Here is a 19058-nt window from a genome sequence, read left to right on the forward strand (position 1 = left end):
TACACATATAGGACTTCAGCCAATACCCCGTGACACAGACTGACACACACACTGACAGTGGAGAAAGAAAAAGAAAAATTAAACACTAGACCCTTTTGTTTTTTGTGATCTCTACAACAAAGCACAGTCAATTATATGGGTTCTCTACTTGAGAAATCTTTGTGCAATCAGTTAAAAAAAAGAAAGAGATTGGATAAACTGCCTTGAGGTGAGCTGAGAAGCCAGATGGGTGGATTTATTCATACAGCAACAATGTGTAAACCCTCTAAGTAAACTTTTACTTTCCCTGGGCGCTGTCCTCTTTGAACATCATTCCTCTCTGTTTACAAAGTGCCCAACATAAAAGACTAGGAAAGAGACAGTAGGGTACTTTCATTTTTAGACTGACACCCCCCTCCCTTTGCACGTCATCACAGACCTTCTCATTGTATAGCTGGGTAACACAGCCTTCTTTTCATGACTAATTAATCGACCATGGTTAAAACTCTACAAGTGCAGGACATAAAAAACACGAAATCACTTCCGTTTTAATAATAGGGGCAACACTGACTCCCAAGACCCAATTACACAGAGCTGTGGACAAATGGTATTTATCCAGAGCCCCTTATACAATCCCCCTATCATTTATCCATTGAACGATTAACTGTCTGCAAAAAGCAAACCCATGAATAAATCACCCTAGGGAACTTTAGTTTGAAGGGGCGTGCTAACACCATGGCTTCCGGACAAATATCTTTGGTGGTTAGCAACTGGCGACACCAACACAGTTATGATGTCTGCTTTTAACAAACTGGAGGTCACATCTCAAATACGGAGGGGGGCGAGATGAGATCTAGCATAAGCTGAATGCAGATGGAGCACAAATGATTGGACGTTTTTTTCACCTCTCTCTCTCCATTCATAAAAAAAATGGTGGAGTATGATCATAAGGCGTGGTCCAGCAATCAATGGAACCACCTGTCCTCTTGTGGCACAGGCAGTCTCGTGCACAAGCTGGCAAAATGCCAAGTTGTACAAAGCGCAGTTAAAACTGCAAATACGAGGAGTGTAAATAGAGACAACAGTGTGGAGTTGCGATTGTGAAGTCCCTCCAAAACTGACAATCCTAGTACAAAGGTCACGTATAATATACAGCTCTTCAGAATAATCTGCACGAAAAATTCCTTTCAATTTTTTTTAAAGTGTTATGATACATGATGCCCTGCTACCCATTCTGGTAGAGAGTAGGGATACTCCCCAGCTTTCCCATTTTTCTTAGCAGCCTTGACCTTACCCTGACCTTGTCTTCTTTCTTACAGATGTATCAAAAATCCTGTAATCACACAATACCTCCCCTCTTACCGATGCACAAATCAGGAACATGTACATGTAGTCATATTCTGACAGCAGCCATGTACATGTACATGTGTACATAAAATTTGCATGGATACCAACCACATCAGAGAACATCAGCAACGTAAAAACGGCAAAATGTTTTTTAAGGGGGGGGGGGCATTTATGAGACCATCTGGCATCAGCTATTATAGGGCCTGCCCAAAGTGGAGGGGGTTAACCCAAGATTGAAAAAGTAAGGGGGGATGTGCAGCACTGATGTCTTTGTCTGCTCTGTTGTCTTTGTCTATATTTAAAAGCTTGTTTTCTGCAGATTAACAGTTTCAGTTTGTGATAACAAGTACCTGACAATGTCCATAGGGCAGAATCTGGAAAGACAAACATGAACAACAGTTTGGTATAATTCTTTCTACATGTACAATTAGCTCAAATTGCCTGGCATTTTTATATTTTGAAAATTTTTATTTAATAAAAATCTTCCAATATTTCCCTGAATCTCAAAAACAGCTGAACTGATTGCACAACAGCATTTGAGACAAAGTTCAAGCTTATTCACTGATTACTTGTTCACGACTATTTTGTAAACAGAAATCTTTGTAAAGTGCAAATCTTCTCTCATATAAAATGATTAGGACTTTAATCAACCATCTTATGCACGGATATTAGTGCACTTATCCCAAGTTGTTAACAGAAAGGTGGATGCATAGTTTAGAGCACAGTATTCTGAACTAGAAGCAAGAATTTAGCAAAAGTACTCGAACTCTCTTAAATAACTTCTGCCAGCTCAAGCGGCAAGGAATAAAAAAGTGTCAAGGCTTCAAAACATCCGACTCATCAAGCAATGCCCAACCCATAATAGTACTGATACAAAAGAAATGCCAAATATAAAGGGCTCACAATATTAGTGGAATTCAGCCATTTTGAGCAGTGGCTCCAAAGATACACAAAAGAAAATCACGTGGGCAGAGGCCATTTAAGAACACTTGCAAAATCTTTTCCTTGCAACTATATTCAGTAGGAAGAGAACAATAAGGTTCTGTATAGCGCATGGCAAGTTTTTAATTTATTGTCAAGCACTGTGTGGGTGGCAGGGTATATGGTGACATCCAATTCCCAAAGCCTCAGGCATCTTTACTAATTTTCACGTCCAAAAGACTTTTTGGTATTCCCCGCACCCCAGGTCAACAAAGGAAACTAAGAAAGTTGGATGGAACACACAATAAATACACAAAAGATTATAATATGCTATTTGGGGCATTTTGCTCTGACGAAGACCAGCAACACACCTAGATGTTTTCCTCAGATTTTACCTTACATTGTAGGCCAATAAAAACCACTAAAAACTGAATCAAAACACACTCCTCAACCATGCTGAGTTGAACATGTTCAACAGGTCTCTATGCCTTTTCGTATTGTCTTAAGTTTAGGCACCTGTTCCCAAATGATGCAAGAATAACTGGGTGTATTTTCCAACATGAGAAAAAGAGACAAATTAGCCATTAAAAGATAAAAAGATGAGGAAGCAAAACAATTTAACATAAAAATAATAACTAGCCCTGTTATTTACATGACTATTCTATAAGGGTAGGTACAAAAGGTAGGCAATATAGTAGAATGCATGGTCAATATCTTTACAACATTCCAATCCGTCACTTTGCATTATGTGACCTTGATCATTTTAGAGGGTGATTTGGCACAAATTAAATCCTAAATCTGTACATGGTTGACATAAAGGATTCATCCACCTGGCTTGCCAAATTTTCTTTTGTAGTCCAACTTCTTAGAGTGGGAGCCTCAGTGAGAACATTTGACATCATCCATTAGGAATCCCAACCAATGGCAGTCTTAGTTGAGACATCAGGCATGAGGTTGTGGCGTGACATTCCATTACCTTACCCTCTTCTTGTTGACCTGGGTTCGAATTCCGTTGGGGTCAACACGTGGGTTGGGCTTTTCTTGTCCGCTCTGTACTATGTAGGCTACTGGTACAATATAAGGGGTACTGATTTCAAACTTTCCATCACATCATAAAAGCTTTCGTGCATGATGTTTCTTCTTCTGATAAAGGCAAGTTTGATCATTAAAAATTGAATTAAAATGAATTTGGACTACATGTACCAGTTCTCAAACTAGTTTAATAATAAATGCAATGAATACAAATCACAAATATAAGAAAATAGGTGTTACATACAAAATTGGACAACTGGACAACATTATGCTACACTATTTAACTGCCATCTTCTTCAACTTCAAAGTTTCTCACATTTTTTAATGCACATGATACAGAAAAACTGTGCATGTTCTCATAAAAGATGTTAGCGTGTGAAGTTCGTTTCCTGAATGGGCTACGCAGAGGTGGCAGAAGATCACAGTTTTGTTTTGTGTTCAACTGTTTCCTCAATCCCGATTGAATTACAGGAGCAAAAGATGAACGAACTATAAACAACGACTGAACTTGAGGGTGAACGTGATACAAGGCCGATCAAGGTCATCCTAGGTCACATGAGCGCGCATGAAAGCGGTTCATCAGCACAGCACACGTAAATAACAGTAAAACACCTTATATTTGTTCTACGTGTACAAATTGTTTAGAAAATGCAAGACCCATGCTTGTTGTTAGAGATGTTCTCCAAACCCTGACTCTTCCTCAAGTCTCCTCCTTCATCGACAGATACAGAGATACAGAAAATACTAAATAATTCAGTGACTTCATTTACACTTAAAAGGCACTTCGACTTGTGTCCAAATGATGGATTGAGGTGGATGATGCATTAGAAACATTTCTTAGATGGACTAATTTGAGGTTTGACTTTCCAACTTTAGATGGAGCAGATCTCAGCCATAAAAATACCCACCAAATATTTAGTACTACACCTGTACATGCGCATATATTGATACAAACCACTGTTCAAATAAATTTCCCTCCCTTTATAATTTACCCCTTCTGTTGGCACCAAGTGATAAGCAGCGATGCCTTTGACCATTTTAACTTCCAGGCCCCCCCCCCAAAAAAAAACCCAGGTCATTCCACCCCAGAATATTTTGTACCACCTGCTAAACGAAACAACATTGATCATATTACGCCATCAATCAAACAGGGAAAGAGTCCTTTTGACAATAACTAAATGCAATAAGGGGGTATATCGGAAGTAATTACTTAGACAAGGTAGTATGTGGAGCAACTGGTATGCAGGGAATTCTGGAGTTTTAAGAAGCAGGCTGGCTTGTTTAGGACACAAGTGGTGATCCACATAGGTGGTGATTTTGTATCACAGTGGTGCAATTTTAAAAGCCTATTTATATATGAACATGCACAAACAAGTGTTTGAGACAAGTCGGGCAGATGACACAGTCATCTTAATAGTTCCTAACACGTTCCTCTCCTCTGGAGATTGAAACTGTTACAATTCTACCTTTAAATTGTCCTTTTGATGAAGCTGCTTAAGAGCAAATAATCTGTCAAGTGACTTTTTGACTTAAAATCTGCTTTCTTCAAGTCTCTTTTCACTTTTTTTTGGTACTAAGATAAGTTTTGCACAAAGCAGCTCTGAAAGGCAAATTTTAGACTGTAAGCATGCCGCAATGGGACAACAAAGTCTAAATATAGACACCATAAAAATATCACGTGACAAACCTGTTTGCAGACAAAAGCGTCAGGTATGTCAAGCATGCAAGTCCCACTTTCAAACGAACAAATTCCAGTCTCTGGGAGGTCAGGACAAACGTGCAATAATTATGTCTTGTCTATTTCCAACGCTACTCTACACATGTAAGATACTAACATATCTGACAGTGCAGCAGTACGTCATTGGAAAGTTATTGCTAGCACTATGAAGTTCTCCCATCCAGTGACTCGTGGTTTTCATGGAGGGGGGGGGGAGAAAGAGGGGGAGGAGCTAACAAATATGCAGCTATTTCCTTTGTCACATACCAGACCAGATAATTGCAAACCACACTGATCAGGCTGGACTCCCTTAATCATTAATATTGACTTCCTCTCACTGACCTAGCACTTCATTTCAAGTGAAATCCTCAAAAAGTTGGAACCCATGGATGTACATGTACACGTATGATGCCCTAAAACCAATACAGATGCACTTATGATGGGTGCGTGTTTAGGGGTGTTTTGGATCTGTGTACCCATTTTATATCAAAACTGGGTACATTTAAAATCTCATACATTAGAGAAGTTTATCTCTTGGAATTCAGAGTCTGTAATTGTGGGTATGCCCACCATTGATTACTTAGGTTCAAAAGATAATTCCATTTTAATTCAAGTAGACCTTACTTATCTGTGAAAGATGTTAAGGATTAATTCTGTTAACATGGGTACGTTCAAAATGATATTTTATCTTCTGATTAACATGTACATGTATGTATCACATACGTTCGGTCCCCATAGACTGTGGGTGCATTTAATTTGTGTAACATATGATTGTCGGCCAGAAAACTAATATTCCAGTAGATGACCCATATCGGTTAGGGATTTGTCCCATTTCCCTTGAAGACCTCGTGTGTGAATAAATTGCCAAGATTCTATCAAATCATGATATATAATAGCTTCTGATAAGAAAGATCTCCGGAAATTAATCAAAGAAGTGGAAAACGGCAATTTTTCGACAGAGGATAATTATGAAAAATGATCATTTTTTAAAGCTAACTTTGTGTCTAATTTTCACAATTTTGCCAGGTTTACCTTCAAATAACTTTGATGCCAAATGAAAGACTAGTAACTCTTATGATCAAAAAAGTTTATTACTTCTAGACAGAAAAACCTTTTTTTGAAATTCACTTTATTTTTTCTTGGGATCCATTTTCGTCATTTTCCGTGTTTTTCACCTTACTTAAGTGCCCAATTTTTACACTTTTGTTGAATTCCCCTCAGATCATCTGTGATACTTTCCCATTTCTCTTGTCAGGAATCTCGGAGCCTAGTTTGATGCAGCCAGGACTATGACTATCATAAAGACTTGTCATTGTACTACAACATTTATTTTTACGCAATATTAGATATATTGGGAAATACTTGTCCAGGCAGAGTACTGGAAATACTTGGAAAACAGTTTCAAGCTACGGGTACTGAGATATCAGAAAAGATTTAAACACTTATTCATTCTTTAATTTCTAGCCAGTTGGATTATTACAGCTATCTTCTATATAGCTTAATTGATATTCACACTAATCAGCTTCAACACATTCAAAATTCTTGAGCTAGACCGGCCTACAATACTTCCCAGTGTTGCCGTATTACTCCTTTGTTGAAAACAAAACCAGGGTTTGTTAATGGACGGGGGCGGGTAACTGGCACGGGCCTCACTTGTGAGACTGTTCAGACAGGGGCAGACAATTTATAATGTATAAGGCAGGCAAAAAAGTCAGGTTGAACTCCCTGAGACAGTGTGGAGTGAACCATGATGACAACAAGAAATTGCCCGGAACCGCCGATGCTAAGTTTATACCTACTGGGTAACCAGGGTGGGCCAGAGGTGATGAGGAAGAACACCCGGTTCTCTTCACTCCTGGTCTGGATATGAAATAGTCATGTAGGACTGTGTGAATGCCAGTCAGGGACTTGGGGTCTCACTGCCAAATTGAAACCTAATTACCCGCAGTAAATGGGGAACCACTCAGGCACTCATTCAAGCGCTTTATGACCGCTAAACTTTCACCTTTCTGAGTTTCAGTTTAGCCGAGGAACTACCGAACCCACCAAATGACTCCAGTCCTGTTCATTCACCTTTTAAATACGTACAAGTGTAATGCATGTGTACTTTTCACAGTTAGTACCCTCTTTTTTGAGAGGTTAAGGCACATTTCTTTCAGAATGCTGAGATAGAGCCTCAAAGAGACCACGCGCTGGCAGGGACAAAGATAACAAAGAAGTACCTTGTCAGGCCCACTTTGTGGGTTTGATAAATAGTGCAAGATACATCAATGCCCAACACTGTTGATTAGTCTCCTTCAATCCCCCCCCACACACACAGACACAAAATACAGAGTAGGAAGTCCCTTTCTAGAAATAGAATATAGGAGAAAAAAGACAGACTTTCCGAAGGGCTGTGAACAATTGCTACCATGCTGAGTGACCCTGGGGTGGTCGTCTTTTAAAATAAGCGTGGCCAATTGAATGGTTGCACGATTGTAATTCTAAGCCTTCTCTACTTTTCTTTCGAGTCTTTTAATATTTGATGTTACCTGTTAATAATGCAGGAAGTGCAGTTTAGTAAGTTTTTGTGATCATTGCATAAGTTACTTCAATTAAAAAGTTCTTCTATCATGGAGCACATGCAGTCAATCTCTTCATGGCGCATCAATTTCTTAGTACTCTTACAATACTGTGTGAGATTTACAAAGATAAGGAACTACAATGAATGCAAAATCGAACAGGTACTCAAGACATTTGTTTAATCGCATGATAAGAGGACCATTGCAAGATTTGACTGTATCGGCATGGTAGTTGGAGCCCCTACAAATGCCCCCTTTAAAAAACGAACGTTCATGAACAAGTGGATAGAGGAACAAGAAATTTAAAAAACTGCTGTCTACATTTTAAGAACTGAAGGGTAATTCAATTAAGTGAAGAGTTATATTATGACAGTTTCCTTATTTCTCTTCTCTTCATACAGTATGAGAAGCAGAAACTTAAAGAGGTATTCATATTTTTTCCATATTTCAAACAATTCCCAGATTAGGAGAGTACTTGCAATCAATTTAAATTCAGTTTCAAATTGCCAAAGGTGTAAATGTAGAGCCAGAAATCTTAAGGTAAATATAGAAAATTATTTTCATTTTTATTAATTTATATTTGCTTACTGGTGATGGTACAAATGCATCAAGGGGCAGTAACTGCAAAATTGCCTCCAAAAGTTCTGGAATTCCATGACCTGGAAAAAGGAAACCATCAAAACAGGAGCATTATCATTTTTAGGGAAAGCTCATAGACACAGGACACCTCACAATGAAGGAAATACCCCACCAACAGATTTCACAAAATAGAATACAAATTTCCCCAAACCCTGGCAATCAAGACATACAGTAATTATTTACAAAATGGAATAACTAATACCATACCAGAGAATCACGATAAACATTCCAAAAACTGGGGAGTTTTCTTTTTCAACTTTTTCTATGAAGCAGGTTCTTTTACTTTCTCTGTGAAGCACAGTTTAAATTGAAAGGTACAGCATGGCAATAGCAGTAGCAATTTCCAAGGTTTTTTTTTAATTCAAGTTAATTTGTATGTAAAATTTATTAAACTACATTCCCTACATAATTTTAAGAATGAATAAAATCGTGGTGCTGTGGAACATGGACACTGGACCGTAAATGTACAAAGGAAAGATTGCAAAATAAAATGATGGCTTCAGATCATCACTGTTTAATAAAATTTTACTTTTCATGACATATGTACGAATACTGTACTTGGGGAGTGCTTGGCTGTGTACTTTTCAGGTATTCTGCTCCTTAAAACATAATTTTTGCAAAACTGCGAGTGTCTGCAGTCTTACATTTCTTTATAATCTTCCCTTATTGTAGTTACCTCCCATGCCCATGTTGTCTGCAGCTTGGTTTCCTCATAGCCAGTTCAATATTTGGCAGTGAAATTGGTACTCAACAAGTGCGGGTACTTGACAACAACAGCAGTGTTAACCGCGTGTACTAAAACTGAGCCAGCTTTCTACTACATGTGTTCTGATAACAGATATAAACAAAATAAGAATGCTTGTTAAAAGGCGTAATTTAAAAAATGACTGTTTACCACATACCATCTGCCCTTATTTCTTTTGGTCCAGCACCGCAGATTGAACTTGAGGGAAAATTTGCATCAGCCAGAACTATTGAAAAGAAAAGAAAAACCAAAACGCATGATCTATCACCTATTTTGCAGTTACTGGCATAAATGCTTCACAATGTGACAATGAAAGCATTTCTAGTTTACCCTCGATAAATCCTGCTGAAACATGACAACTAAGCATGATTTGTGACGAACATGTACAGGTGCACACATACAGTCACTTCCGCACCGTCGTCGTGGGGACATACACTCGACATTTCACCTATTTTGTGGGGACCGAAAACGTTGTCAGAGATGTTCCCACAACTTGGTTCAAATTTCCCTAACAAAAGAACTTGTCCCCTGAATGCGGTAAATGCCTACCATGTGTCCTTGCTCTGTGATACTACATACATGTACACATTTTAAAGAATCCCAACCGATTCCTGGGATTGTGTCAAATCAAATTGAAGTTGGAGGAATAAGGAGTACATGCATAAACCAACAACAATCTGTCCAGAATTCCACCTTCCCTTCCATAAATCGGACAAATTGTACAGAGAACAAAATCTAATCAAGCAGGCCCTGGAAGCCATCCCCACCAAGTAACTTCTAACATGTACTTCTTCGAGAAGTTCTTCACGATGCTGGTCAGTCCCCTCATAAATTACTACCTCAGCTGACAAGAAATTTGGCCACCAAGAAGTATTTCTTCCTGTCCAGCTCAGCTACATATTTGTGGTTACCTCATCCCTAATACTGCCCTTGTCAAATACAAAAAAAGAGAAACTGATTCATCATAAAATAAAAAGGAGGTGACTTCCTGTGGACAGGGGAACACACACACACTAAGACAAACAAGTAGATTTGTTTGGAGAACAGTAGACCCATTATGTGTCTTATAGCTCCTTGAATGGAAAATACACCACTAGGTGAAAAGGTTGGGGACAATGGAAAAAGAAAGGTGACGCAGAGGGCACAAAAGGAACCATAATTGGAGGATCAGCAAACAGTGCCACACAAAGGGTTAAGAAAAGAAAGACATTGTGACATATCTTGTAATGGTTGTTAGGGCTTAAGGAGACACTGCCACAAGGCAAATGACAGAGGTATGCTGGACCAGGGACATCAACGTTTGAATCACTACCATTTGTCAGACAGAAAGTTGGTGGGAAAAATCAATTTTGTTAGTGGATGTAATAAATATTTAAATGTTTGCATTTTTAATTCCAAACACACATACATGTAGGCTCAAACAATGTTCTGGGAATGCAATGTATCTAAAACCTATAAACCTGAAGAAAGATTATAAAATCAACAAATTTGATAAATTTGTTACAAAGTGCTGAGTCATACTTCATCAGCACTTACATGTACATGTATTTCAGGGCATTACTGTCAGTTTACTTTCCTTCTGTATGTATTCTCCACCCCGCCTTTTGCTTTTAATATAAAATTAAAACAAGCAATTATTTCTACCAATTAATTTCATTGTTTTGTCTTGAATTTATCCAAAAAAACTGAAAAGAAAATGGTCCATATGTACTGCCTGACAATGACTTGGAAATGAATGGACCAATAAGCTGTTTTTCTTATTGCTCAGATTTGACACACTTGTTAAAAACATGTTGTTACAGCTGTTGTTTTGACAGCGAGCACTCGGCTAGTTCTCTCAGTGTCACCTGGCATCCCCATTACCTATAAAGAAAAATTAATTTTTCCTCCTTTTCCCCTTCATCTCTCAACAATCAAACGCCCACATTGTTTCCATATACTTGTACAAGTAATCAATTAATCATGTCAAAAATCCTTGGTCACCATGGCAATCAGTCAGGACAGGTGGGCATGCCCCCCTCCCCCACACGGACTTAGACACCAGTTGTGGATCCATTTCCTTATTTCCAGTCTCACAGCCAATCATTACACAATGTTACATGATGTACCACACATCTGTGGTTTCCATTTCAACAAAAAGTTTGATTCCAAACAAACCTATGCACCACAGGCAAATTACAGGATGTCACTATACACAGGAACGAGATTCTGTGCCAGGAAATCCAGTTTGGTGGTAATATTTTCTCTGACATAACTGTTTCCTGCAGACTTCACTGGAAAGAGATTGCATGCAATGGATCGGTGGCAAGCCACTTTCCTTTCAATAGCTCCACAAATCTTGATCATCAAAGCCCACTGGTATTATAATATTTTCGTGTTGTCATCTTTCCAACATCCTTTTTCAGCAAGACTTGTGAACACTTGATAAATTACAGCCAGAAGGTATTGCGGTCATAAAATGGGTTTCATGAGAGCTGCATACGCATGCTTTTTGTCATCTGCAAGATTTTTGGAGGGGGGGGTATCACTATTAGTCAATTATCTGAGCTTAAGGCTAGAGATCCATAACAGGGATAGAGATTACAAATGTACATGTAAATCAATCTACTCACACAGGGCAAGGAGGTAATACATGGAGAGGAAAGCTGCAAAGGGTCAGAAAGGTCTAGAGTGGGGGAAGTACATGTGATTGCTCAAAGGAGTATCACAAATAAAAATGCAGATGTTGGCATTCTATTTGAACATTAACATTATACCTCTGCTAGTCTAATTTTTCCACCCACTCCAAATCTGTCCTGGTCACCCCCTTGAATTCACTCTCCTCCAACACTCAGCTTAACAATTTAACAAGATGAGAAATCCAGAGATGGAACCACTCGAAAAACAACATGAATACCATGCACAGAACTTGACTGAAAGCTGTAACATCACAAGTCACCTTAATTTCCAATAAACCACATCCTCCTACAACCTGTACCTCATTGGGCTTGTGATTTCCCCTTTCATCACCTCCCACCATCACATTTCAAAACATCCCCTGCAAGTGCACAATATACAGACCCCATCAGGCATTTAGTAATGGCTATACCATTTCCTTCAGAATAACCATTTCCAGCTGGATCAAGCCAACCAGTTGCTGGTAGACTCTAGCAATTTGTCTAATGACTCAAATCACTCAAATCAACCAAAACAGTTGGTGAAACTCAAGATGTCAGATGCTCAACTTCAATCAACTGGTTTACTGCCTAGGCTGTTGGCAATGGGACAGTCAACGTCTGAATTTTCTATCAGTAATGCTTTCATAGAAGAGCGAAGTGAAAAATGCAAAGAAGACAGCATAACATTGCACTTGCAAAAGTGAGCCTTTTCTTAACAGTTTTGATGGCAAAAACTGCACATGTAATGTTTGTATAGTTACATGTACATGTATTTCTTTGGGGGAGCTCTGGATACAAAGCATGTAGGTAGAATTAAAAACCTTCAAAAAGCATTCCATTACACAAACTGACAAAATAAGCAACAATTCACCTGACAATACATGTTCTTAATCCATTTATGACATTTAATGTGCATGCACTTAGCAGGTGTTGGATTCAAATAAAAACAGCTTTACTATGGCTGTGCAAACATTTGACTCGTGGTTCACACACTTGCTTCTCTATGCAACCAGCCCACAGCAAACAAACCTGGGTCTGGCCCTTAGTGGTTGACAGGCACACTCAGGAAGGTCAAAAACCTCTCAAATCAAGTCTCTCACTTCGTTTTGAGAATCTCAAGTCTGTAAAAAGTCAATGCAGACAAATTTTTCTGCAAAATGTTTACAATATACCTTTTACAATCCCAGCCTTATGAGGAGTAAAAGGAGGAATTGATGAGTTTATTTAAATTTTATTCAGATGCAAACGTCGATGTAAATGTTAAACACAAAGTAACAAAGCTGCACTTCACATTTTGCCATGAGTGATCATACTTGTAATGTCAAATTGCTTTCAAATGGAGCATCTGTGTAGTACTGGCTTGTCTAAAGTGCAAGTTAGTCAACACGAAGGAATCAGTAAACCGACCAAGGCTTTCCTTCATGCAGTTTGTTTCTTCCTACGCCAAATAAACATATGGGCACAGTGTGATAGCAGAATCTGGATGTCACAATGTAAACATGGGTGAAAAGTACAGTGTACATGTAAGTGTTATCTTTACCCAACAAACCACACTGTGTACATGTATTTGAGAACCCATCCTAACTTGCTTACAAGTACCGCAACAATGAAGAGGATGTTGGCTGGAATTTTTCCCATTGATCCAAAAATGGGCTCGTTATGGCAATAAGGGATACTCCCTCATTAACACTCTCATTGTAAATACATGTAGTCTTTTTAATACTTTTGTTAATTGATACCATTCCTGTAAGTGGCGGTTCTTCCACTGTTGGATGTGGTGAATAAAGAAATAAAATAAATCAATTCAGTCTAAAACTGACACAGTAACAGCACTGAATGGGAGTTTTAAATTCTATTTGGACAACTCCCTAAAGCAAGAACATGCAAGTCACACTGAGAAAAAATTAAAGCCTTTTTAGAAAGACAAAACCAGACCAAAACCCACTATCATTCTCTGAAGAGATCATACCATTTTCCAACCAGCACATGTATTTTTAAATGGTTAAAAACTTATGACATATTCACTTTAGTTCACTGTTGCTTTGCTTTAACATGCACTTTAAACTAACCCCAAGGGTGTATGTAAAATCGTATTGAAATTGGAGGATTTGGGACTGTTGGGGTTAATTCATGTATGTACATGTACATATATCTACCCAATTTCACATACATATGAAATCCAAGACTTGGTTTGAGAGTGCAGACAATGCTGTATTGTACATTTATATACAGGAGTGGACAGCCTGTTTGAGTTCCATGTTTGCACATAGCGGCGTGGCTAAAGGGTGGGATGCTGCATGTAGGGAACATGGCCCCCCCCATGAAAAATGGTCATCCCAGTCACCACTCCCCCCTTGCATATCCTGATGTAATCACGATTATGTACATGTATATGTACGTCCAACATCCAGTCAGCTCCCCAGCTTGAGCATGAAGCCCCCCACTCGCCCCCATGCTCAGAATCTTGGCTACGCCACTGTTTGTACAGCATACCAGTAAGCCATGTTCCCATTGGACTTTTTTGGTTGTCCTATAGCAAACTAACGTCCCTGTCAACCTTCTGCGATCGTGATGTAAAACTAACAGGTCGAAAAGGGTCGACGGAAGATTTCTGCGCAGCCACGGTAAGTTTGCAGGGGTGCAAAAAAAGTCCAATGGAACAGTTCCCATACAATGTAGATTGACCGTGACCACGCTAAACCTACGAACCAGACTACTGCCTTCTCAGAGATCAATAGCAGGCATGCGAAAATGGTCGTATGAGTCCCAGTCTCCAGCTCCAGTACAGCAGCGTGCCGCACACACCCAGTGCAGCATGCCCGAACATACATGTAGCTTTACTTGTATACGGGGCTTTTCCTGTACGGGTTCATCTTACATGTATTTCTGACAGGTTTGGTCGAATTTGTCTGACATTAATTTGTCATTTTTTTGGGTTAGATTTTGAGAATTTTGTCACGATTTGTACAACACACAGGCAATTTTTTTAGGCCAAACACAGGAAATAAACATTCCATTACGGTAAAAAAAAAATCCACATGGGAATGGGCAGTAGACTAACACAAAGGAATGTTGCGGTAAGTTTCCATGTGAACGCAGAAGAAAAAGTCCCATGGAAATATGCCTATAGTAGTACATACATGTACATGTACTGTTGCCTGTGTTCAGATGTATAGCCTCAAAGGGGCTAATTGTTACCCCCATCTTTCCATTTCCATCTCCAACAAGGGGGTCCTTGTGCATAAAGTAGATACCTTGATGTCCCAATTTGACTTAAATCCTATTTTGCATAGTACTGGACTCCAGAATGCATTCTTGTCCAATGCTAAGGGAGCCTGTGATGCAGATGTATGTATATGAGTGTGCATGTGCCCCTCCACGGATGTGTTTTCAGTGCAAGTCGTGATGTGGAAGTTGTGAAAAGCTTCCATTTACCATAGGCCTAAAGGTGCAGAAGTGAAACACGGTAAACAGATGCGCAAATGTAAATGAAAACATTTTCTAGTACATGTGTACAATTGTATGGAAAGGCAGCCTTACCTGAAGACAATATACAGTATGCAGGAACATGCACATGTACTACGTGTAGAGTGTTCATGTACATACATGTACATGATATGTCTTTGAACTTATACATGTATGTGGGTCTTTTATATATATTAAGGGTCCTTTTTTTTTCGTGTCCCTGTCACATCTGATGGGATTTTATAAGTTCAGAACACATTTTTCTAATTTCCAAGAGTGATGAATAAATGCAAATTAACAAATTGACAAACAAAAAGTTTGAAATCGATTTCAGTGATATGTCCATGTCACATGACACAGGTCAGGCGTAACAGGGACACAAACATGTCACACTCCTGGCCCACATTTATTGATGGTGCATTTGTCCGTTATTCATTTGAACAATGTAACTTAAGTGTGCACATCTCGAACTCCATCCACACAAGAGTCAAAATCGGGCAAATTACAGAGCTGAAAATACACACCTGATTTCACTTGACTTCAATGGAATGTAGACATAAATAAAACCTACATGGAGGCCATGGATGCCAATGATGCAACAGCACCTGGTGTTGCATGTACATGTACATGGTTGTATGAACAACCGGTGTACCATAAAATGACAACTACTCCAGTAAGTTCAAGGTTTTTAATTAACGGAAAACACACAACAGGACAAGTGAGAATTTCTGGCCAGCTCATTAGCATTAAAATTCCCCCATAGTATCTTTTGAAAAGGGAGATTGTTTGGCCCCGCAAATGGTGAGATTGTGTAAATCGTTGCCAGGATCAACTTCCTGGGTCTTTGAGCTTTCATATGAGAGCAGAATGGCTAAAAACTATGCTTGAAAAATTGTCCTAAGTGCCAGAGAAAGTTGAGGGTTGCCACTTGAAAAATGGCTACAATCGGACTTCGGAAAAATAACTTTTGGGGGGGGGGTGATTTTGTTTTGTGAGAATAATTAAAAATGTATGTGTTAACCTACAAAAAATTGAAAAGAAATTGAAAGATTAGTCACCAGACAATAATTTCATTTGTGTTTCAGAAATCTCAGGGATGTTGGCATGCATGTTACTGGGCCCTGAAAAGTGCTGATTTTACATTGTTTTCAATGGGGCTTAAATTAGTGGACTGTATCCTAACAAGTCCCTTTTTGGAGCCATCAAAAAGGAAGGACCCAAATGTACAAGTATCGCTGAACAGTGAATATGGCAGACATCACCCCTCTTCCTCAAGGGTACAAGAGAAGAATTAGCTGAGCTTGAATTTATTTTTAGTGACAAAGGAAGACAAAGAACATGAACCGATACAGCAACTTAAAAGTTGTCCTATCAGTCAAAATCAGTCAAATGACTCCTGTGTGCGCATATACTGTGGCAAATCAAGTGGAAGGAATTTTTGACTGTTTGTGATTGTCTGTGACTGTTTGTGACTGTTACAGCAAACAGAGGGTTAATTGGGTGCAGTTTTAGTGCATGCTATATATTTAAGGTCAATCTGTCTAAATAACAGAAATCTACATGGTACACATTACTTCTTTCGTACACATATACATGTGCATGTATGCACCAAGAGCAGTAGACTAACTGCAAGTCATCCAATGCACTTTGAAATACAACATAAAAAAGTTCACCTTTCAGTGACAAAAAAAGTTTGAAAATAGGCGTATCATCCAGGTGTGGTATTTCTAAGTTCCAAGTACCCTGTGGTACCGGGTCAAAGAACATCCGGGTTGTTAGGTTCACTGCATGCTTGAAATGCTCTGTAATCATAATCACTTGATTTTTAAACCTCTTTTCATATCTTCCCTACAACCTAACACTTTTCATTATTTCCAGAAAATGACCCGTTGTTCAAATGACTTTTGAATGATGATAAGAAATGAAAACAAATCAACAGATTTCAGGTTCTTCATTTTTAATTAATATAATTAGGCCACCTAATGTACAGGTACCCTTTAGTGTAAACCTCAAACAGAAGGCAAAGCTCAACCGCAATACCACATTCCTTCAACTTTACTTCACAGCTGACAGAAACACAACCTGAATCACCAACTTGTTAAATTCTACCCATCTCATTCATATTAAGTAACCATGGCAACTGCATCTCTGGCAGTTTTGCACACAGGGCCTGACACATGTTTTATTTTTATCCAGTGACAAATGCTTGTTTCATAATCATGAATATTAAGAAATTTGATGCAGTAATCTGAGGAAACAGCTAGGCCAAGACTCCATGACGCATCCTGTAAACATCTCTAGGAGCATGACTAAAGACAGAATTAATTCTCTCTTCTATGATATCCCAGATGCTAGCAGGCAGAACGACTTAGTGACACACCATGACGTGTCAAGGGATAAAACTTCCACTGCTGTTTGAGCGATGAACTTCTTACATTCGTAATACAATGAGCTAATAATGTGATCATTGCTACACAAGTGTATACTTTCAAACTCTTTTTTTTTCCTTTTAATCAACAACTTTTTCCTTTAATCAACAATGTCAGTGTCGATTTGTACTAAACTGTGTATCTGACGATGATGCATACTGGTCGCATGGCTGGTGGTGAAATATGCAATTAAATTAACCAATTTTTCGGACATCTGACTGCATCAATGAAAGAAAGTTCACATGCATGTACTAGTGCATCAACATACAGTTGGCCTTGTGGAGCAAATACATTTTTTGTGAGTGGTGCTCATCCAACATTTTCTACAAAATTTACCCATACAGTGTACTGCTGCCATTCAAATGGTAATGGTGCTCTCCAATTTCGACAATTTCTTTTAGCAGAACAGAAATTTTCTCATCCAAGGTTCCCAAACCAAGGGAAAACTTAAGGGAATTATTTCATCTTGCAATCCAACTTCCATTGAGAACTACTCAAAGGAGAAACATGAAAGGATATGAGTTTCTTAACTTGCTTGTTTTGCATTGGACAAGTTGACCCAAAAACCTCATGTAGGAACACGCATGCGGCAGTCCATGGCCGAAAACAGGTTCGACTATATGCCCAAACTGGAAATGGGTACATGTACATTAGACTGAAAATTGCTACATGTAGATATATATTCGACAACTGACATAAGAACATTTTGCATGGACCTGTAATATTTTTTATAGTAGCGTTGTACTGTACTTCACATTTGATTCATCAACTGTAGGTTAATTCAATTTTATAAAAAATCAAAATTGGGGAAAAACCTGAAAAGGATGTCTTAAAACTGTTTGTTGTAATGACCTGAAAATAACACAAACAACTGTCAAAGATTTATTGATCTTGGAAATGTTTCAAATAATTTCCACATTACAGTTTTGGGTTCCATAAGTACATGTACATGTGTACCAAAACTGGACCAAAGTTTATTGGTAAGCAAATATTTACATATTATGATTGTCTCAAATTAGCATGCTATGCAGACACAAACTCACATTCCATGCGGGCCAATGGTCCGGGTGGTCTATTTGGGAGAGCATCAAAAATCTGTTATGACTGCTACGAAGAGTAAACAAACTCCTGAACAAAATCAACAATCAACACATTACAAGTAGCATGTGCTTACATGAACCTATGGTGATCATGTACTCACTTGGAGCAAACACTTTTTGAAATGCCTCCATCTGTCTTAGTTTTTCGTGACTTCAACTTGCATCAACAGACTAAGCCGTAACCTAAACATGTAGGTACAAACCCCAATATAACATATTCATGCAAAGCCAAAGAAAAACAGCCATGAAATACCGATTAAAGTCCTTGGGATAATTCTCTATGATGCTCACAATCAGAGTATACCTGGTCTATGAGCTAGAAGGGGTGGGGTGGGTTAACGCCCCCAAAGAGTAGTTTAATTAGCAGCTTTGTAGCTGTCTGGAATGATTTCCAAACTATTCCATCTAAATGTACATGTCCATATACATGCAGACAAGGTAACATTGTGTTGTTGAGTGGGGAACC

The 19058-nt window shown here is 38.7% G+C and overlaps 1 protein-coding gene across 2 annotated transcripts in view; it reads right to left on the minus strand.

Moving 5' to 3' along the window:
• Window positions 1-19058, minus strand: part of LOC147797032 (fucose mutarotase-like) — a 33374-nt gene that overhangs the window by 12217 nt on the left and 2099 nt on the right. The window contains exons 2-4 of one of the 2 annotated variants that reach the window (XM_087144753.1): window positions 9099-9167; window positions 8146-8216; window positions 5718-6856 (exon numbers count right to left, since the gene is read on the minus strand). In XM_087144753.1, the coding sequence (XP_087000879.1) occupies window positions 6662-6856; window positions 8146-8216; window positions 9099-9167 (335 nt within the window). In that variant the 3' untranslated portion in view covers window positions 5718-6661. Of the gene's footprint in view, window positions 1-5717; window positions 6857-8145; window positions 8217-9098; window positions 9168-19058 lie in introns of those variants that run through there. The other variant, XM_087144752.1, reaches the window with a different exon arrangement.

Source organism: Acanthaster planci, linkage group LG13, assembly GCF_054643075.1.
Source record: "Acanthaster planci isolate LZ-2023a linkage group LG13, COTS_SCS, whole genome shotgun sequence".
NCBI lineage: Eukaryota > Metazoa > Echinodermata > Asteroidea > Valvatida > Acanthasteridae > Acanthaster > Acanthaster planci.